The sequence below is a fragment of the Halichoeres trimaculatus genome, unplaced genomic scaffold, assembly GCF_033239565.1.
Source record: "Halichoeres trimaculatus isolate MK-OKI-2021-1 unplaced genomic scaffold, fHalTri1.1 fHalTri1_scaffold_17, whole genome shotgun sequence".
NCBI classification, from domain to species: Eukaryota; Metazoa; Chordata; class Actinopteri; order Labriformes; family Labridae; genus Halichoeres; species Halichoeres trimaculatus.
Window position 1 is genome coordinate 14,331,136 of NW_027437195.1, and position 21,726 is coordinate 14,352,861.

General features: G+C 39.6%; 2 protein-coding genes across 4 annotated transcripts; one reads left to right on the forward strand and one right to left on the reverse strand.

The window, feature by feature from the left end:
• The first annotated feature begins 592 nt into the window (after positions 1-592).
• On the forward strand, positions 593-16,322 carry ubr1 (ubiquitin protein ligase E3 component n-recognin 1). 3 transcript variants are annotated; one of them, XM_074691659.1, is made up of 47 exons: positions 593-685; positions 1,925-2,184; positions 3,171-3,249; positions 3,589-3,699; positions 4,768-4,895; positions 4,976-5,114; positions 5,245-5,307; positions 5,406-5,529; positions 5,638-5,745; positions 5,827-5,915; positions 6,000-6,098; positions 6,229-6,386; positions 6,510-6,609; positions 6,725-6,853; positions 6,955-7,135; positions 7,223-7,275; positions 7,410-7,520; positions 7,611-7,676; positions 7,771-7,872; positions 7,970-8,033; positions 8,113-8,237; positions 8,348-8,400; positions 8,490-8,592; positions 8,677-8,725; positions 8,824-8,978; positions 9,091-9,190; positions 9,282-9,385; positions 9,487-9,567; positions 9,993-10,174; positions 10,276-10,484; positions 10,594-10,687; positions 10,772-10,924; positions 11,012-11,112; positions 11,426-11,525; positions 11,615-11,763; positions 11,851-11,906; positions 11,998-12,094; positions 12,222-12,289; positions 12,501-12,648; positions 12,785-12,872; positions 13,823-13,959; positions 14,044-14,152; positions 14,248-14,304; positions 14,458-14,535; positions 14,633-14,803; positions 14,919-15,020; positions 15,377-16,321. In XM_074691659.1, the coding sequence occupies exons 1-47, from the start codon at positions 641-643 to the stop codon at positions 15,516-15,518; spliced, it is 5,220 nt and encodes a 1,739-aa protein (XP_074547760.1). In that variant the 5' UTR covers positions 593-640; the 3' UTR covers positions 15,519-16,321. The 3 variants fall into 3 exon arrangements, with proteins under 3 accessions (XP_074547760.1, XP_074547758.1, XP_074547759.1); XM_074691657.1 differs by having other exon boundaries at positions 5,827-6,098; positions 15,377-16,322; XM_074691658.1 differs by having other exon boundaries at positions 3,589-3,693; positions 5,827-6,098; positions 15,377-16,322.
• A 562-nt stretch (positions 16,323-16,884) lies between these two features.
• Positions 16,885-20,350, reverse strand: LOC141806257 (photoreceptor outer segment membrane glycoprotein 2-like). Its single transcript, XM_074691660.1, has 4 exons — positions 20,132-20,350; positions 19,152-19,946; positions 17,890-18,136; positions 16,885-17,503 (listed from the first exon to the last, which is right to left on the reverse strand). Exons 2-4 carry the CDS (start codon positions 19,730-19,732, stop codon positions 17,231-17,233), a joined length of 1,101 nt encoding a protein of 366 aa, XP_074547761.1. The 5' UTR covers positions 19,733-19,946; positions 20,132-20,350; the 3' UTR covers positions 16,885-17,230.
• Between the last annotated feature and the right edge of the window lie 1,376 nt (positions 20,351-21,726).

The window sequence follows — 21,726 nt, forward strand, 5'->3', positions numbered from 1 at the left end:
TTATTTTATGAGTAGATCCCAACAACTCTACACAACAAGACAAGTAGGGAACTTTAAGTGAGCAGAGTGTAGCACGATCTTATAGTTCACTAAATACAGATGCTTATACTGGATTACTGTTGACTAAGAATTTTATCTTTAATGTAAAGCAACTAGAATGTTTTTTTTTTCCACAGAGACTAGTGTATGGACTCCTTTAATGGTTATAATATTCCGACAAATTGTAGTGGCGCAAAATTTGGGTGTTATTGCCAAACTGAATCAAAAAATTGTACACAGAACTAAGAGGGCAATTGGCAGAAATATTGGTCGATATTTTTTTTTGTCTTTGCCAGAAATATGAAAGCTTTCATACTTAAAAAAGATATCAACAATGACGACAGCGATGATGATGATGATGATAATAATAATAATAATGATAATAATAATAATAATAATAATAATAATAATAATAATAATAATAATAATAATAATAAAATAAAGAAGTAGAATGAATAAATGAATAACTTTGGTTCACAGACTTAAGTATGACGATATTTATTTCGGATTTTCAGTCGTGTTCTTGCAGCGTCGCAAAATATTTCCCGTTGGAAGGGGAACGGCCTCCCTGAGACACCTCCTCCTTTACGGCAAATGGAATATGGCGGAGGGTGAGAAATCCCAGGACGGACTGGAGCTGAGCAAGGTTTGATTATTAAAAAGCTCTGATAGCTGACAGTGGGTTCAATGACTGGGGTCAGAACATTAACGGATGAAATGTTAGTTATTTTCTACAGCATGGTTCGACTAAGCAGTTAAAGGGCTTTTACTGAACCAGGCTAGCATCTGTTGTTAGCTCCTGAGCTAGTTATCCTAATGTTAAAAATATCTCTTCTCGGACTTCAGTTTTCTTTACGGATGTTTAGGAAGTAAACATTGGTGGTATAGACCAGTTATATGTATATGTATATATATTTTATCGTGTCAATACAATATGTTAGATTTCTCCGCAGTGTGTTAATCTCCATCCTTGGGTAATTTGTCGACCGTTTTTTTTATCATGAGTTGATCAGAGTTTATCAACACCGTCAGTGTTTAAAAATGTAGCCACGGAAATACATTGTTTTCATACTGAAAGTGAAACTAGATTTACTTTATTACGTACGATATTTGACACGCGTTGTTGAATTAAACTACAACTAACACTGTATATAAGTGAAAGCACTGTTTAAATGACTTAACTTCCACTCCACGATATGAAAATGACATGTAGTGTAATCGAGCCTCCAATTTCAATTTGCTGTACGTATCTTTGGCTTTTGACTTTCCCACAATAATGAAGTTTAAACACCAACCAATCCAATGAATCTTATTTCTTGGACACCCTTGTACTTCTTTTAAAGCCAGTTTGATCTATTGATAAACTTATGTGAACCTATAATAGTAGTTTTTGCTGAGAGGTATCAAACTGGTCCAACAGATTTAAAACCCTGCATGCATTGTAGTTCTTTTCATCTGCTGCCAGCTTAAACTGGAAGTGTCAAAAGGAAAATAATTATTTAAAAAGGAAACTATGTTACAAAGTCCCACCCAAGACCTTAGTTATTTGAAATGCTCTTGATTTTGTTTTAGCTTCATTTTAATGTCAGGCAAGTCAACATTACCATATACCACAATTCAAAAGACAAACATCATGAAACCTTCATTTTGTGTCAGTGTCAGTCAATACAAGATTTCTTCATTTATTGTTATGATTATGTCTTCATAATTTGCATGTTTCTTCCAACTTACATTTATAAATTGATTCGTATTCATAAAACAATGCATCTCTAGCATTCATTTTTTTTCTGTGCATTACAATAGCAGTTGTGTGTGGTTTTGTGTTTTGAGGTAGAAAAATGTGTCACTGCAAAATCCACACATGCTCTCCCATTCTGTTTTGCAGAAATGGCTGGAGGCTGCAGACTGCAGGACGGAGCTGCTCCGTTACTTGAAGGAGCAGGTGCCACGCATATTCTGTCTGAAGAAAGAGTCCAGCCCCCAGGAGGAAGAGGAGCTCATGCAGAGCGCACTCCTTCACCCGCTGGAGTGCTTTCTGTTTGGAGAGGACCCCCTGGAGGGTCTGGAAAAGCTCAAGCAGGGCAGCAGCTCCTCGCAGCTCTGTGGACGTGTCTTCAAAGAGGGGGAGACTGTTTACTCCTGCAGGTCTGAGAAGACACTGATTATCTTAGTTAATAAAAAAAACTATTAAATCAAATCAAAGTAACTGCTAAAATGCAAAATGTATGTTTGCTTTTACCAACTATATTTTAGTGCAGGATAGTAAAAGTCACGCCCTGGATAAATCATTTTATATATCTTTTTTGCTTACGTTTAAGGATACAGAAATACTACAGATTATGGAATATAATACAATTAATACAATACTATATAATATAATATAATATAATATAATATAATATAATATAATATAATATAATATAATATAACACAACATAACATAACATAATATGAATTGCAAATACATATAAGTTTTAACATTTTTTAGACTTCATTAGAAATTTTTTGCCTCAGAATTTTTTAAATTCTGCAAAACAGCCACCCAGGAATAACTACACCCTCATGGGCCTCATTATAAAGCAGTCTATGTTTGATCTATGAGCAATTTGAAGTATCACTTGTATAGATAAGAGTGTTTTGTCTTCCTGTCCACTTTTTTGCAGCAGTTTCTCTGAGATTTCTGCCTAAACGTGTCACAAAGGTTTATTTTTGTTAAGTTGACACATATTTCAGAAAATAAAAGGAACATCCCTTCCACTCCTGTATTTGGCCCTATTGAGTCAAAAGTGTATTTCTGTACGTTTTTTTCCTCATGAGCTATTGTCATCGTTCTTCGGTTAGGAAAGCTAGCAAGCTTAGCTAACTGGTGCTTTAGTACAAAATTCTTTATTCACTGAGGAGTAGCAGAGCTTGAGCAATATGTGGTTGAGCTAATGACAACATGCATTTTTCGACACAGCTAAAGATGAACACATCAACCCTGCTGAATTCTATTTTCAGGGTTAACTGTTTTAGTTAAAACAGGAAATGTAATTATGCTTGTCAAACAGAAAATCAATCCAGTTGTGTGTTTTTGAATTATTACTGTGGATTTTTTCTGAATTCTGCACCTGATGCTCCTCTTATTACAGGGATTGCGCCATAGATCCCACTTGTGTCCTGTGCATGGACTGCTTCCAGGATAGTGTGCACAAAAGCCATCGTTATAAGGTTAGTGTCTGAATAAATGTCAAAACTTCAAGAAAAACTGACTTCATTATATTTTTTAGCTTATTTCAATGTGTTACCATCATTCTGGAAAAAAAGTGAAGAAAAAATTGTACTTCATGAGATCTATGACTGATGACTTTAAAGTAGCCTGAGGATTTAAATTTGTCTTTTAATTTATGAATCCCATCATTGCATAATGATAACTTCAAAGTTAAAGAAACTGTATATCTCAATTGGTAAAGGGTTTATGTAATAACTTGTCTTAGTGTGTCCACTTCCATTTATGTAACTATAACTCCCCCTCCGTGGCTTACAGTATGTGTTGTTTTTTTCCCCCAGATGCACGCATCATCAGGCGGAGGATTCTGTGATTGTGGGGACGTTGAAGCCTGGAAGATCGGCCCCTGTTGCTCCAAACACGACCCAGGGGCAGCCACTGCCATGGTAACGGTGAGTTACATAATAGAGCGGAAAAAGGGACGTGGGAGGGGTGTTCTTGTCCCATTCTGTGTCAGTGAACCCCAGAATGCTTATTTTCCCATCTTAATCCTGGCTGATGCTCTCTTGGCTGTGACTCTGGGTCCGGAAACAGGAAAGAAAAGCACTTTGTTTACCTGAAACAACAGAGAAAATTTATAACAGGTTAAAAGACTAGGAGGGTGATTGAGTGGCTAAAAGCTGGTGGAAAACAGTTGCTGAATAGTGCAGAGGTGCTGCTGGGACACATTTTGCTGATTGATGCTGATCAGCACTTGTTCGTCAGGCCTTTCTTTGCTGATCACTGTGATTTTCTGGAAGGATTGTGTTCTGAGGCTTTGAGCTGATGCACATCTTGACAGCTTTGTGCCCATTTTCCGTAAACAGCAGGTGCTTCTGTTAACAGAGGAATCAGCAGGGCCGCTTGGTGAAGCTGCTGCTTTATATTTTCTGCATCAGCTTTGAAACTGCGCTCAATGACATAGCACATGACCAAACCTCCAGATTCCTGTGCTTTTTCTCACGCAGCAGTGTGGTGGAGACACTGCTGTAAACAGAAAAACTTGCTTTGTGTTTGATTTGTGTTTTGTGAAATGAAAGGTATTTGTATAAAAATAAGAAGCTGCTTTGAGAAATGTTTGCTCTCATATCAAATCCCCCTCTCGGCTTTTAAGAACTAAATATTTAGAGTTGCCCTTTGACATATTGTACACACTGCTGGTGACACAGGAAATAGAGTATTATTAAAGGTTATTCTGACAGGATTAGTCGTTGTCTGAGTGACTCTGCAGAGTTTGATAAATCTCACAGCAGTCTTTGAGGATGCAATGTTGGAAAAGGTAGAAACTTTATTTGGAACCACATTCATATTCTGGATTTATTGATAATTGCTTTTATTAGACAAACTGATACAGTTTGCTGTCACACAAAAAGCCTCTGATGCTATGATGATGCAAAGAATACAAAGAAGAAACCATTTTAACTGAGACATCTGAGCAGGTTGGTGATAAACATTCTGTGTGATTCTCTCATTGTGTTCAGGATGAGTGTGTGTTGGAGCCTGAGTTGTACGAGCGTGCTGAGAAACTCTTCCGGGTGCTTCTGCAGTACGTCACAGATTTCCTGGTTTGGGAGGAGAACTTAGAGCTGCCTGCTGAACTCCAGCCCCGGTAAGGCTCATCTGATCACAAGCATATACTCATATTTTTATGAAAAACACTCCACTTGACCAAGTCATTGATCCTTGCAGGACAAAAGAAAACGCATACTACTGTGTTCTGTACAACGATGAGCACCACTCGTATGACCACGTGATCTACACCCTGCAGCGCTCTGTTCACTGTGATCAGGCTGAAGCACAGACACACACTGCACTTATTGACAAAGAGGTATGTTTTTCTCTCCTCACTTCTTTACACCACTCTTGTGAAGAAGTGAATCCAATTACATTGTGTTTTCATAATAACACTTAGGATATTAATTACAAAATACGGCATAATAATTCCAACTGTTGCACAGGGACGACGGGCTGTAAAGAGAGGAACTCTTCTTTCCTGCCAGCAGGCTAAAGATCTCATCAGGGTGAATGAAACACACAGCCACCACCTGAGTAAAGTTTAAAAATGTATGTTTAGTCCTGACCTGTATGTGATAATAGGGCTTTTATTTCTGTTTTGCAGTCAAACTCAGAGCACATTTCACTTCAGCCACTACGTGTGGAGATCCTTCACTCAGCAGTGATGGCTCATCAAACTTTTGCTCTGCGCCTCGGCAGCTGGTTCCAAAAGATCATCAGTTACTCAGGTGCACTTCACTTCTCTTAAAATGATCCTCTACCTTTTTAAGTGAAACAATCCTGAGAGTTTGCTGTTTCACTGAAATTGTGTGACTGAAAGCTTGTGTCTTATGCAGTGGGCTTCAGGCAGGCCTTCAGCCAGGTGGCACTGGAGCCAACCCCTGGAAGAGAGCAGCCCTGCCTCATCAGCAGACTCATGCTGCATGATGCTAGGATGTACAAAGGCAAGTGCAGAAAGCTGCTGGATTTTCATGAAGTTTAAAATGAAAACAGAAACAGAAACCTTTCTTTCTTATCTCCTCCAGGAGCTCGCAAGATTGTACATGAGTTGATTTTCTGTAGCATGTTAATGGAGACGGAGTTCAAGAGGCTTTTTGCAATCGAGTTTACAAAGGTAAAAAAAAAGGAACGTTTTACTTCTCTTTTTGTCTATTCCTCCCTATCCTCATTTAATGCTTGTGTTATGTCTGTTTTTCAGCACTACAAGCAGCTGCAGAAGGATTTCATAAATGATGACCATGAAAGAAGCATATCCATCACTGCTCTGTCAGTACAGATATTCACAGTACCCACACTGGTAAGTTTTGTTGTTTGGGCATCTGTGTGCTGTTATTTTGCCTTTATCATGGGAAGTTTAGTGTCTCTAATATCTTTTTTCGTTCAAGCTTATTTTTGCTTGTGTTATTGCCTCTCTGTTCTTCTTTTAGGCCAGGCAGCTGATTGAAGAAGGTAACGTCATTAAAGTGATCGTTGATACAGTGATGGAACTGCTGCGAGAGCATCTGGACGACAACAATCGCTTCTTCTTCCTCGGCTACAACTCTGACAAGTTCTCACGCATTCAGGTCATCTTCCACGACCTCAGGTCAGTAGACAGGCAACAATCTGATGTTGAGTTTAAAAAAGAAACAAGTTTGATGTGATTACATCTGCATACTTTGAAATAGGCTAAATTCTTTATTTAAGGTGAATTTTGTGTCTCTCTCAGGTACATTCTGATCAGTAAACCTTCAGTATGGACTGAGGAGCTGCGGACACAGTTCTTAGAGGGGTTCAAAATCTTCCTCAGGCTCCTCAAATGCATGCAGGTAGCTATATTCTCAGTTATCTCCAGTTTACCCAATATTTTATTATAAGAGGGCAACTACATTTAATCTCAACCTGACAAATGAGATACCAACTCCTCTTTTCTCTCCTGATCAGGGGATGGAGGAAGTGAAACGCCAGTTTGGACGACACATTGCGGTGGAGCCAGAATGGGAGGCTGGTTTTTCTCTTCAGATCCAGCTCCGCCACGTCCTCGCCATGTTTCAGGACTGGTGTTCCTCTGATGTGAGTTGTGCTGCAAAGAATCCACCCACCAGCAGAGAAAAGAGAAGTAAACAGCAGAGGAGTCACTTTCTGTGATCGTTAATTGCTTGTTTCCCCTTCAGGAAGAGATCTTGCTGCTTGCATTTAAAGAGTGCCACACAGTCCTGATGCAGTGCAATAATCAGCCCTTCCACAGAGAAGCTACGGACTACTACATGTGCAAACACATCCTCCATGTCCGCCCCTATAAAGTGTCTCAGGAGCCTGTCAGCATCCATCTGCCCATTTCCAGGCTGCTGGCTGGTAGGAGAACAGCTTTTTTATTTCCTTTTCATTAATTATCTGCTTGTATCAACTGTAACTCACCACTCTGCACATTGTGCTTCCCAGGCCTGTATGTGCTTATGTGCAAATCAGGAGCTGCTGAACGCCTAGATAATCTGGTAAGTCGCATAAGAAAAAAATCTATCAAGATGTTTCATAGAATTTCTTTTTTTATGGACCTGTTTGCAAAATCCTCATTTACGCTTTATTTATAAAGGTAATGAAATGAAATAACTACATTTTCTTTTTGCAGGAGAGCTATGAGTTTACTCAACTGGCAGAGTATCCCCTGCGCTGCATCGTGCTGGCTGCACAGGTCTCGGCTGAGATGTGGCGGAGGAACGGGCTCTCATTAGTCAGCCAGGTAAAGTAAATCTTTGTTTTTTTACAATTTTCTTTCTGTGTTCCCTCTAAATGAGAGACAAGCTAATGAATTACTATTCCACATGCCTAGGTCTACTACTATCAGGATGTAAAATGCAGAGACGAGATGTACGATAAAGATATTCTCATGCTTCAGGTCAGTAGAAATCAGATTTTCTCACTTGTGTAAATACATTTAAATTTAACTCAAGGTGCGCTGATTTAATACTACTTTCACAAATATTCTTCAGATAACTGCATCCAAAATGGAACCCAACCACTTCCTCATGCTGATCCTGTTGAGATTCGAGCTTTTTGATTATTTTAATGGAAACTGTTCAAGCAAAGACCAGGTGAGCTACACCCCAATAATAATATAATGAACTGTAAATGACATCATCATACCACCACATAACGCTTGTTTTTGTTGAAATGTAAATAATTTTACAGGATGAGCTGATCCAGTGGAACCGTCTGACAGAAGAGATGCTTTATCTCCTCATCGTTATTGTTGGTAATGATGCCACTCTGTGAAACTTGATGGTTGGCTACATAAGAAGAATATTTGTGTTTTGAACAGTGTTATGTTTTAGGCGAGCGCTACGTACCTGGTATCAGTCATGTGACCAAAGAGGATGTGACAATGAGGGAGGTTATCCACCTGCTGTGCATTGAGCCCATGGCCCATAGTAACCTGGCAAAGGGTCTGCCAGAAAATGTAAGCCAGTGTTTCAAATCTCTTTGCTAGTTTCTTAGTTTTTATGAGGTATGAATATTCACACCTCAGAAGCAAATTCAGCAAGTTCATCTCTTTTTTTTTCTTTTCAGGAGAGCCATGAAACAGGCCTGGAGTCTGTGATTACCAAAGTTGCCACTTTCAAGTAAGTACATATTGTGACAGGACCTTTGAGTTTATCTTGGCACTTGTTTGGTGGTTGGTTTAATCATTGTCCTCTGCATCTGTGTTCAGAAAACCAGGTGTTTCAGGACATGGACTGTATGAAGTAAAAAAAGAACGCTTGGTAGAATTTAATCCTTTCTTCTACCATTATTCACGATCTCAGCACAGCAAGGTAATGCAGCATCTCAGCACCAGTTTATTTGCAGAGCTTGTTTTAAACTGTCCTCATGTAACTCTTGTTGTTTCCCTGTTTTAGGCAGAAGAGTCTCAGAAGAAGAGGAGGACTCAGGAGAGTAACGATAAAGGTGGCTGACGTCTTATCTCTGCACAGGCTCTCTTTACAGTCTCTGCAGCTGCTAATAAATCAGCTCCTCTAACAATCCCTCTTATGTTTTTTTCTCAGCTCTGCGTCCTCCGGTGCCCCCAGCCTTCTGCCCAGCTTTCTCCAGCATAGTGCGTCTGCTCTGCTCTGACATCATCATCCACATCCTCAGGCAGGTCCTGCAGAGAGCTGCAGAGGATCGGGCCACTCACTGGACAGAAGCCATGATCCAGAGGGTATGCAGCGCATTGATTGTTTTTGTTTTTTTAACAGAGTGTACCTTGGCAGCCTTTGATGTCACTTTCTGGAAACACTTTGAGTAATAAATTGCATGCATTCCCCACACAGGCCCTACACCTGATAGGTCAGGCACTGCTGGAAGAAAAAATGCAGCTTGAGGATTGCTCTGTGGAAGAAGTGACCTTTGATTTCAGCCTAAAGGCCAGAAGTGAGTTTAAGAAGGGATTAGTGTTAGCCTTTTTTTCTTTCAAATTTGGGTTCAGGATTTTTTTTTAACACAGTCTCCTCTCGTTTAACAGGAATTGGTTCAGAGCACGGAAAATCAGTGTTTCTCCTACTGTCCAAGATAAAGACAGTTCCTTCCCTTGAAGCTCAGAAGGATATGGTCAAATGGGTTCTACAGGTCGGCTTTGCTGTCTGAATACTTTTAATTTACATTTAAACGCTGTGTTTTTTTCAAGACTCTCAGCTCACTGAACCATGGTTACCTTTATTTTCTCCTAGATGTTTGAGATTATCAAGTGCCTTAGGGAGAAGTCAAGCCCATCAGCTTCAATGAGTGTGGAAACAACCAAGCCTGAAGAGGTAAAGACCAATCAAAGATCTTTAAAAAAAACAAAAAATAACCTGCCTTGACACTATCTTTATTGGGCAAGTATCTGCTGTCAGGATTTTATGGGGGTCTGTTTCTCATAATGAAGGCTCTATACTCAGAGATTGGGAGAGGGATAAATGTAAAAACAGCGGCAGATAAAAAACAGATTGACACTATTTGAAATGTGAACGTAGGAAAAACAAACTGCCAAAATTCAAAATAAAGTTTCCCAAACTACACAAACCTTACTGCAGAGCTCACAACTATTCTGCCTCACTTCAGCTCCACCTTTCTGTTGAAATTAACCACTTACTCACCTGCAGGTGTTTTCTTTGTGCTCCACAAAAATGACAGCTTATTGTGTTGTATATCTTCTTAGTAACAAAGTCTTATCTTCTAACTTGCTGTGCTCCAGAGTGCTCAGGACAAAGAGAAAGCTGAGCGTAAAAGAAAGGCGGAGGCTGCCAAACTCCACCGGCAGAAGATAATGGCTCAAATGTCTGCAATGCAGAAAAACTTCATTGAATCAAACAAGATGCTGTATGACAACATGCCAGAGAGCGGGACACAAGGAGAGCCTGCTACAGCCTCTGAGAGGTGGGCTGGGCCAACCACAAAAACATCTTTGGGTGTTTACACCTGGCTCAGGCTCAAGATACAAACTGAAACTATTATTTCTGTTTGCTGCTTTCTTCCAGCTGTGCCATGGAGCAGAGAGAGCTTTGTATAGCCATTGGACCCCACAGAGGCTCCACTCCAGCTGAGAGAGAAGTGCTCACCTGTATTCTGTGTCAGGAAGAACAGGAAGTGGTCGCCCAGGCCCAGGCCATGGTGCTGACTGCATGCGTGCAGAGGTCAACAGTGCTGACTCAGTGCAGAGGGAAGAAACTGACCTCCATGGGAGATGGTCAGTCTCTTATTACTAATACATTAAAGTGTTGACAGTCTTAACTTTCAACGATGAAATGAATGTGACAAACATTCGATTTATGTGTCACTGTATTTATCTCTTAAAGGGACAGCATATCCTCTCTTCATGCCTCCTGAGCTGGCAGTTGGGACCCACACAGGAAGCTGTGGACACGTCATGCATGCCACATGCTGGCAAAAGTGAGTCAATCCAGAGGCAAACAGTCTACTTATTATGGGCAGCTGTTCCCTTGAGCTCATTCGCCATTTTATCTTATTTTACAGATACTTTGAGGCTGTTCAGAATACTACTAGAAATCGTCTTCATGCTGAGCTGATCATTGACCTGGAGAACGGGGAATACTTGTGTCCACTTTGCAAGTCTCTGTGCAACACTGTTGTACCCCTCATCCCATTGGAACCACTGGTCTTTAACTAGTAAGTCCAGTTTTTCTTTCATCGGGCATATCTGTTGTGGATTTTTACTTATTCATATGAACATTTCTTTTCTGTGTGTGAATGCAGTGAAAACGCAGAGATAATTGGGCAGCATTTGACCATGCCTCGCTGGATCCAGATCCTCAGCGCTAGGACTAAGGGACTCAAGTCTCTTGCTCAGGACAACGGTAAGAGGACACAATGAATGTACAATAATAGCATCTCATAGAAAGCAGCAGTATTTATTTTTGGTGTTTTTCAGGAGTTGCAGTTGATGTAAGGTGAAGCTGTTGCTGCTTCATGTTTTGTGTACAATTAACCCACCAACAGGAAAACAGAATGTCCAAATATAAAGAAATTCCAGCCATTGAAGCATTTCTTTCCTGGATTTGATGCAGGCCTTTACTTGAAAACAAAATGAGTGCCATTCAGCAGTCAAGCCTTGGTTTTAGTATTTAACAGTAGTGCTGAGAGGACCTGATGTTTGTTTCTGTCATACAGAATGCAGCTCAGAAAGCAGTAGTGTTGATGGTGACACAGGGATGTGTGCAGAGGGCCAGCCAGACTTCCGATCCATTCTCAGCTATGGAGTACAAGAACCGTGAGTAAAACTGTCACCTCCCTCAGTCTTACTCAAGAATCCTTGTTAACAGTCATGCAACAGTTAAATAATCTTCTCACTGTTTTCAGGAGAAAGCTCTCGGACAGCATAGCTGAGATGCTGGTTGTGTGCGCCACCACAGTCCACAGGGTGGGCCTGCAGACAGCACCCAATGAGCTGTGCCCATGTGTGCCCCTCATGGCCTGGAACACATGTGCCTTCACTATCCAGGCCATAGGTACAAGACTAAAAAGTGCATTAACTTTCTCTCTTCAGCCACTTTATTTGTTTGTGCTGTTTTTTAAATGTGTGTACGTCTTTACAGAAAACATACTGCAGCAGGAGGACAAGCCACTCTTTGGGTCCCTACAAAACAGACAGGTTTGATACCACACACTGACTGATTAACAGCTATCACATGCATTTAATGATTGATTACTCAGTAGGTTTGTAATGAGCTTTTCTGTTTTAGCTCGCAGGTCTGAAGGCCATTGTGCAGTTTTCAGCAGCACAGAGACTTAAGAGCTCACAGGCTGTCATTCAGAGGCACTTTACAGGCATGCTGGGAGGTATGTTGTCTTTCTAAGTATTTTAATGATATGGTTTTCATTTAAAGAAAAAGTTGTCATCCTGGTATGAAATATGCCATGATCCTTTGCTAACAGTTTTTGTGTTTATTGTGTCATCTCTCCTTAGTTTTACTACCAGCCATGAGCAGAAAGAACACCCCTTCACTGCTGGAGGTGGACTTCTTCCATCTTTTGGTGGGTTTTTCAAACCCTGCTCCCCTACTCCTCTACTCCTCAACACTCTAATAGTTCTGTTGAATTAACACAGATAGTTAAACCACTCATACCATATTTCCATGAAGACTTGGAAAAACAAAATAGAAAAACTGTTTGCTTTTTAAACAATTCTTGAAAAGTAATTGTCTTTTGTTATTGTCTTTATTTTTGTTGTTGTGTGTTTTGTCAGGTGGGCTTGGTGTTGTCTATTCCCTCACTGTACCAGGAGGAGGCTGTAGACTTACAGCCATCTGCTGTCAGCTCAGCCTACAACCACCTGCATGTTCTTCATCTGGTCACCATGGCTCACATCGTGCAGGTCCTCCTGTCTTCCACAGGTATGAGCAAAAGAATTAACAACATACTCCAGTCAAACAAGACCATCAGTAGCTTCAGTTCACCAAACTACAGTAGATCGCTTTATTCATTATTGAGATGAGTGAATTTGGCTGTTGTTTTGGCTGTATTTCCCAGATTTCCCTGCAGTAGCCGGTGGAGAAGAGACAGAGGAAGCGAGAGCAGCTGCAGAGCTTTGCAGTACAATGTCACAACTCACAGGAAGGTACGAGTGACTCTTCAAATGATATCTGCAAATCAAAACTCACTAAATCAATTTGTACAATAAAAAAAAACAAAACAAAACAAAAAAAAAAATAAGGTGCACTCTCCCTCTCTGATTGATTAAAACTACAGTTTCTGTAACACAGTCTTAACCATTGAGCAAGAAGCAAGAGAAGCTCATACAGTGTTACGAAGTAAATTTTCTGACTGTATGAATGATCAGCTATATGTCTTTTTCTCTTCCCAAGATGAGTTATAAACAGGTCAATTTTTCAATGAAAAAGATGTGTGTGTGTGTCTTTGTGTGTGTTTATGCTAATTTTGTCAATCTTCAAGCTAGGTTTATTTTTTTCTAACTAAAGTCACACTGAAGATCTCAGAATTTGTGTTAAAAACAACTTCACCAAATGTGAGTCTCTAAAACATCTAAGCTCTTTTGCGACTATTGTTCGCCGTTTTCTCTTCTCACAAAATAATTTGTTAATCATTTTGTTCAGAATAACAAAAAAAACAGACTTTAGTCACACACTGAAGAAGCCCCCGATAAACTTTTATGAGTTCTTAACGAAAACAAAACAAACCTTAGTAATAGATCCACTGACACAAACACACTAACTGTTTGTAAGTGTAAGTATAATTCAAAAGCCAGCCTCATTATACTCTGAAAAATAAACTTTTGAAGTCATCACTTAAATACATGAATCACATGGATGAAGATCAGGACCGTTTGTCTGGTTTGGCTTGAAGCTGAATCTCAGTTGCTCATTAAAAGGGTCGATCTTTCTTTATTTCTTTTATGTAACTTGCATAAAAACAATGTGGTAGATTTTCCAGTTATCAGCTGGCTTCATAATCAAACAAGGCTCTTTATCCACCTGCCTGTTTGTAATGTAAGCAAATGAGACTGCACTCTTCTCCATTTATATATTTTGTTTCTTGTTTTCCCATCAGGCCGATCCCAGATGTGTCAGGCATTTCTGTGGCAGAAAGAGTGAAGAGAGGAATCGAACCTTTCCTGCGCTGTGCTGCTCTCTTTTTCAATTGCCTTACAGGAGTATGTCCTCCGGTGGAGCTCTCGAGCACTGCTGGTAGGTAGAGCTCAGATGTTAAATCATTATTACACATAAAACATGGTGATTAATGAATGAAAGATGATGCCTGTGGTCTTTCAGTTACTTCTCAAGGACAGGTGGAGGCACTGTGCAGCTACTTGGCGCTACCCTCTAATGTGTTCCAGCTCTTCCACGACCACAGAGACACAGTCAGTCCACTGCTACAGAGGTAGGTGTTAAATACTTCTGTAAGATCAATGTAACTATTCAGTAATGTTTCAGTAGTTACAGGATAAATCATCGATCTCATACTTTCTTCGTCAGGTGGTGTGGAAACCAAACTGTAACCAAAGCTTTGAAAGGAAAACTGCAGACAGTCAGGTAGACTTTGGCCTTTTCTTTTCTTTTCTTTTCTTTTCTTTTCTTTTCTTTTCTTTTCTTTTCTTTTCTTTTCTTTTCTTTTCTTTTCTTTTCTTCACACTTCAACTTCATGTTAAAAAAATTCTCATAATTAATGAATTCCCTCTCTCCCAGGTATCCCAGAAGAAGGAATCGTTTGATCGAGCTTCCTGAGGATTATAGCGCTCTTCTCAATCAGGCCAGCCATTTTCAGTAAGCAGGGAATTGAAGTTTTCAATGAACACCTCTCTGTGTAAAAATCACCACAGAAGTTTAAAAGCACCTGTCCTGTCTGAACCTTTTTTGAAAGATGTCCAAAGTCCATGGATGATGAGAGGAAGCATCCAACCCTGTGCCTGTTCTGTGGGGCCATGCTGTGCTCTCAGAGCTCCTGCTGTCTCAGCCCGCTGGATGGGGAGGATGTGGGGGCCTGCACTGCCCACGCAGCTACCTGTGGTGCTGGGGTTGGCATGTTCCTCAGGTGAGTGGCTACATCAAGAAAATAATCAGTTCTGTAATTTCGATGTTCTTCTATGTGAATTGAATCTTGTTTGAAGGAAATATGCTTGACAATGTCGCATGGACTTTGTCGACAGGATAAGAGAGTGTGAAATAGTTCTGATGGCAAGCAAGACTCGAGGAAGCACATATCCTGCTCCTTACCTGGACGACTATGGGGAGACTGATCCTCATCTCGGGTAAAAATGATTACTCTCTTTCATTACTGAATCATTATTACTTTTGCTGAGAAATGAAAATATAGACATGTTAATTTTGCTTTAAACTTTCATTAAAGTCATAACCGCTAAAAGTACCTCAACATAAGAACCAAGTCTTATTCCTGAAAGTGGGTAAAATTTATGAAAACTGGGGTGTTTCATTCATGACACCATGATAACTGATTTTTATTCGGATAGTTCCAAGTTTTTATTGTACAAAGTTTGTAAAGTTTGATACAACTTAATACAGCTGTTTCTGTTGGCCTATCTTTAGAAAACATGTAAATTTGATATGTGTTTCTCTAGAAATCATATTATCTGTCTTTTCATTTTAGAAGGGGCAATCCACTGCATCTTTGCCCAGAGCGCTATAGGAAGCTGAACCAGCTGTGGCAGCAACACTGCATCCTGGAGGAAATCGCCCGCAGCCTGGAGGTGGTCAACGTTATGTTTGCCTTTGAGTGGCAAATGTTGTGATGATTGCTCCCGCTGTGGGGGCCGGGAGGGGGAGTAAAGAGCACAGCCATAGAGCACAGTCTGCTCCAGTGCTCACACACTCACACACACGCACGTATACACATAAAAACAACAACAATCCTCCTGTAATCAGAGGAGACCTGAGTAGCCAATCCTTCCCTGATGAAACCCCAGCTGGAGTCGAGGGAAGCAGGACAGAGGAAGAGGAAGCGGAGGAATATGAAGAGTAATTGAGGGTTATTGATGATGAGCAAACCCAAGTCGCCTTGTTTTAATTCGATTGTCTGCTGTGAGAATGAGTTTCTCTGGGAGTAATGCTGTTTGCAAGAAGGCTCGTTAAAATACAGACAAACATCAGATACACAAGAACAAGTTTCAGTTTCTGCTTTTGGTTTCTCTCCTCAGTAATGCTGTGAATTTTCTGCATTCTGTTTTGGTGTTACAACCTCTGATTTTTCATAAGTTATAATTATTGAATTATACTGTTTTGGAGGGTACTTTTATTTTGAAATCTTTAACCACAGTCAAGAAACACACTTTACACATTTTTTGTTTAGCAGAAAAAAATGGTCACTTCTACTGTAGCCTATACTCCTACAATAAGACGTGTGTAATGAAGATGATATTTATAGAACATGCATTAAAGATTCAGTATTCAGAGAAAAGTATTTACAATTATCTTCATCCAAGTTTTCTGACATTTATGGATCTAAGTCTAATATTAGGCCAAGCTTATTTAATCTGATATCAACTGTGTTTAATTACAATTAAATCTTAATGAAGGGACCATAGACAAGATGTTTGCTGATACACTTAACACAAATTCTGTTCAAGTAATATAAGAAGCTGTTTCAGTTGTGTATTTAAGAAATAATGTTCTTTTTATTGAAAAAGCATTTCAGATAGAATCATATATATCTTTTCAGTTATCACATTCATTATTGCTCAGCCTTTTCTGGAAGAATGTGTGAATATGAAGTTTCCTCCTTTTTGTGTTGTCTGTCATGTTACATGACTTCTCGGCTGGAAATAAAGACGCTAGCCTGAACACAGATGGTTGCTCCTGGGCTCTCAATCAGTGTCGCATGAAGAGGATTTTATTTTTGTTCTGTCATGAATCTTCATTCCTTGAAGAAACCCTGATGATGATTTCACTTAAGTCCTGTCACTAGAATTATGGGATCTTTAATGTAAACTGAGGACATAATTTTTCTCCACACTGCATGACCTCTTTTCCCAGTGGGGCTGATGGAGCTCCTCTGATTCTGAAATGAAAGGTAGGGGTCAGGAGAGGAAAGCCCCGTCATCAGGCAAACTTCCACAAAGGCTTTCACACTGAAACAGTAAGACAAGGCAGCCTCTTTGTGATGTACCAGTTTGTAACTCTTTCAAAACGATAATCAATAAAACTAGGCCGTCGTCAGCCCAGAGGAGTTATCGTCCTTTGTTAAAGCTCACTGTAGCAAATGACCAAGGTGTGTCATTAAGAGCATGGTGGTGTTGCTGAGGCACAAGAGATCAATTTGTGATGTTCTGAATACTCTTTCCTGAATATTGAGTTTTCTGTCTGATCGTGTGCTTTCAAAAACATGAGAGTAAGAATAAAACATGTTAAACCCAGTTTTAACAACACTTTGAAATAATCAGCATTCCAGCTTATGTAGTCTGGAAGAAGGCCTTCAGGGATGCTTTTTCCTGAGGCCTTTGAACAATCAGCTAGCTTCAGGAGTTTGTTTTGGTGGTACATTGTCTGGCCCGTAGTTTGCCTTAGATGTAGTTGGAACATTAATGTTGGGGTCTCCGTTGTTGCCTGTGTCTATTTGGTTGCTCTTGCCCAGGCTCTTGATGATGTTCAGGTTGGTGCGAGCCGTTTCCATGAAGCTGTTTTCCAGCAGCCAGCCGTCAGATTCAGAGTCAGGGTCACCTTGTTTCAGCACATTTTCCAGGGAGGTCTGGAGGAAACGGACCCCTGTCAACACTGACAACTGAAAGCAGACACGGAAAGCAAAAGATGTTGAAGAAATTCATATCCTTATGGAGTATGCTCTTTTCTTGTATTCGACTGGAACTCTGTGTGATGGATAATCTCAAGAGGAAAGTTCTCTTCAAAAGCATTTGAGGTGCTAACATGACAGAAGAAATTTTTATGACTGTTCATGGGATGAAAACAATTTTAAGAGAGGCTAAATGTCACCAGTCATGAATAGCTATTTTTCATCTCAGTATGTATTTTTATCATTTAGGAATAACAAAACATTGAATTCACAATTGTGAAAAAAACGCTTTAGTAGTTAGATGTGTAATTGAAGTGGTATACTCCTCAAACCTCACTACAAAAAGCTTCGTTGTTGACTTGTACATCCCTCCTCACCTCAAACAGCCAGATGATGAGCACTGTGAGGCCTATGGACTGCATGATGTAGGTGTAGTACTCCAGCAGCGCCTGGCGGCAGCCTTTCCTCCACAGGTTCAGCTCCTCTGTCTGGTGCTCGTAGTTAAAGTGAGCCGAGTTGTTGCTGATCTGCTGTTGGATGCAGGGTCGGGGGGAGTTGACATTGCAGCAGCTGAAGGGGACTCCATCCATCAGGTATTTTCCCTCCACATTACTTCTTAACCGGCTAGAAATCACAATGAGGAGAAGAATTTTTATAAAACACAATAAAATGTTCAACTTTATAGTTTTATTAAGCCTATCTGGGAAAATGGCTCAGAGGTTATATCAATGGAAGGAGTTTTTTTTTTTTCCTTTTGCTGAAAGTAGCTCAGACTGTTTCATATTGAAACCCACTCCACTTGTGTCTGGAAGTAAACATGCAAATTATACAAAATATGTTTTAAAGGCTAATGGTTTAAAAAAAATATAAAACTGAATTAAAAGTTAAAATATTAAAAAAATCACTACATAAAAATAAAATGATAAGATTGAATAAAGTGTTAATAAAGATGAATATTGTATTTATAGATAGAAAGTCATGTATTCTGAAGATATGAGGTGAGTCATAGATTAAAAGCCTTATATAACAAATAAGTCCTCATAATATTAATACAGCATGTCAGAGTTCTGTGGCAAAAAGTTGAAAATATGAGATTAGAAAATGACTTTAAATTAAGAAGATAGAAAGTCATGATCATGAAACACTGAAACAGTCCTTTCTTTCTTTCTTTCTTTCTTTCTTTCTTTCTTTCTTTCTTTCTTTCTTTCTTTCTTTCTTTCTTTCTCCATACCCTAACCCTTGCTTTTACTAGTTGATATGGGCTCCTGTAAAACAAGAAGAGCAGGTTCCAATATATTTTGATTCCTAGTTTTTTACACTAATTCTAAAACCCCACGCACGAAAGTTGTAGTTTTAGTGGCCCTTTTGAATTTGCATGTCAAATTCCACTTAACTTTTTTTTATTTTTTATTATTATTATTTTTTTGATAATGTGTTATGTTGTAAACTCTAAAACTCTATTTTTTTCTGTATTTAAGCTTTAACATTTTAAAGTCAGTGAGATTTTACCCACTCATAGTTCACAGGTTTGGACCACTTAAAATTCAATACTTGATGAACAAACCTTTTTTAACTGCTTCCTTAAAGTGAAAAATACTCGATGCAAAACCAGGGTCCATACTCTTCAGTTTGTACTTACTCCTGAACCTCTTTGGCGGTCATATCCAGGTATCTGTTGCTGATCCACTGGATCTGAAACCAGTCCTTGTATCCACTGTTCCCACAGCAGTGGAACTCTATCTGCAGTATGTCCACAGTGCGCTTCAGGAAGCATCGTCCCGGTGTGTCTGTGTCTTTATAGAACTTCATGGCCTCTGCCAGACCCTGGTTCAGAGACTCCTCCAGCTCTCCACGCATGGTGTAACACATCAGAGCCCCCACCAGCACGCAGAAGGTGAAGAAGAAGGTGCAGATGATGTAGGGCAGCATGATCAGCTTCCAGCGCAGGAACTTGTTGGTGTCCACACAATCGTAACAGATCTTTCCACCCAGGAAGTTTATGACACAGGCAATGAGGCCCACAGCGATCAGCATGTTAGGCACGTAATGAATGTCCCTGTCAGCCATCATTTCTTCTCGCTTGTTGAGCTCCACCTTTAGAAAGAGCCCCAAACTGAAGAGGATGGCCCCTGTCACCACTGAGAACCAGTTCAGGAGCCACAGCACCTGGGCTAGCTTGTCTCTCTTGGTCTTGGTAAATTTTACTCTTAAAACCGCCATCTTTCATGTGTCCCCACTTAAAGTTTTCTGTAGCTCCAGAGGGGATTAAAGGTGGGATACAGGTGGAGCAGGGGAGAGGAACAGGTTATCCTCCAAGGAGTGTGGTGGAACAAGAGGAGGGGGATTGGTAACACAGTTGTCTGAAGGTTCCTTCGTAAGCAGCTTAGCCTCGTAGTCATGAATGATATCTTGTAGACGCTGCATTTTGGTCATACTTTGGATAAAAACCAATGAAAGAAACAAACAGAAAAGATCAGCAAGGTATTCAGATTTTACAATTATTCAAGTCCCTTTAACTGATGCAATCATTGCTGCTCTGTCTTAATAAAGCTCCAATGAGTAGGATTTCACATCATTATCATTGATTAAATAGAAGCCAGAAAAGTCTTAAGTACCTACCGTGTCCTTGTCATCATCAACCCTAAAACACAATTTTCTCTTTGTTTCCAGTCATGTTTGGAGCCGGCATCCTCAGAATGTGTCTCAGAAAGAGTGAGCGCAGTGACACGGATACTATGAAGGCAGCTACAACAGCATCAGAGTGGGTCTATCAACCAAATCCTGACCTTCCTCCTAATCCCCTTTAATCATTAAAGAGCCCTTGGCCCTGCAGAGGATTTGGACCTACCTTCTGCTACCTACGCAAATCCAACTGTTCGTGCACTGTGAGAATACTGGACAAGTGCCATTGTTTGTTTGTGTTTTGTGTGTGTCTCAGGAAGGTCAGCTGTTTAAGTCTGAAAACCTGAACTGCAGACCTGATAACACATGAGTCCAAACCTGACAACTTCTGTAGATATTTTGTAGTTAAAGCTCCTATGAGAAGTTTTCAACAATCAAAAAGACTGTCTTTCTCTTTAAGGTTACTTCAATGACTGAGATCAGACTGAGTGACTTACAGTACGCCTCAGAAACAGCTATATAATATTTGACTCAATGTGACAGGACAAAAGTACCGAGGACACAAGATGAAGCCCTTGTCCTCAGGAGGTCCAAAACCCACATGACTGAAAGTCCTCCACAGGAGCTTTAAAAAAATCTCCAGTTGGTGGAGTGAAAGCATATCATAAACCAAGCTTTATGTGAAGGCATTTGAATTATTTCATGGTGACTGAAAGATGCAGGGCTCCAGCATGTGCTGCCATCTGGTGCTTGTTTAGAAAACCACACACAATCTAAAGAACCAAATAGGTCAAAGGTCAAACTTAAGGTACTGCACTCTGATGAAATATGAAACTGAAAAAAATAATTATTTGTAATAAATAATTTTAAATATTTTATTAATCATTTTCTATACAAAATGCAAAATGCAAAAAAAAAAAAATCTTCCATGATTTAAAAGTTTCTTTAAGTGTTGTGTTTTTTCTGACCAAACAGTCCAACATCTCAGCAGTTAACTATCACAAAGGACAAAATGGAACAAGTTGGATCAAACATGTTTTTTCGGCTTTTTTTTTTTTTTTAAATCTCTGAAATGACTCAACGAATACAAAAATAGTTTTAAAAAGTTGCCTAATTAGTACCTTGGCATGCGACCAGTACTTATTAGATGTGCATTTGGTTAAAAACTAAATAAAATAAAATAAAATAAAATGAAATAAAAAATAAAATAAAATGAAATAAGATAAGATAAGATAAGATAAGATAAGATAAGATAAGATAAGATAAGATAAGTTAAGATAAGATAAGATAAAAATAAAGTAAAAAAAAAAAAAAAAAAAAAAAAAAAGCTTGCTTTGAAATCACAAGCTGGGATGTGGTCAAAGTGCCTGCTGGGAACCGTGTGTTTTCTATTAACTCTGCATTTTCCTAAGTTCTTGACCTAATGCTGCCGTTGCCTCCTCTCTGCTGACCTCTCCTGATTTTTTTTCCAATCTAAGCCCTTAAACACATGCACATTAATATACACACTCACAGCCATGCTGCAAATCAGCCAATGAAATGTTAACTGAGAGTGAGATTAGTGGATTAACATGTACCAAAGTAGCTTGTGT

Excerpts from the sequence above, each read along its gene's own strand:
- LOC141806257 (XM_074691660.1), bottom strand. The coding sequence starts at position 19,732 with ATGGCGGTTTTAAGAGTAAAATTTACCAAGACCAAGAGAGACAAGCTA. Across the intron at positions 18,137-19,151 it reads ACCGCCAAAGAGGTTCAGGA|CCGGTTAAGAAGTAATGTGG; the intron begins GTAAGTACAAAC and ends TGTGATTTCTAG. Across the intron at positions 17,504-17,889 it reads TCATCATCTGGCTGTTTGAG|TTGTCAGTGTTGACAGGGGT; the intron begins GTGAGGAGGGAT and ends GTCTGCTTTCAG.
- ubr1 (XM_074691657.1), top strand. The coding sequence starts at position 641 with ATGGCGGAGGGTGAGAAATCCCAGGACGGACTGGAGCTGAGCAAG. Across the intron at positions 4,896-4,975 it reads CCTGCTGAACTCCAGCCCCG|GACAAAAGAAAACGCATACT; the intron begins GTAAGGCTCATC and ends TGATCCTTGCAG. Across the intron at positions 7,521-7,610 it reads GGCTCTCATTAGTCAGCCAG|GTCTACTACTATCAGGATGT; the intron begins GTAAAGTAAATC and ends CCACATGCCTAG.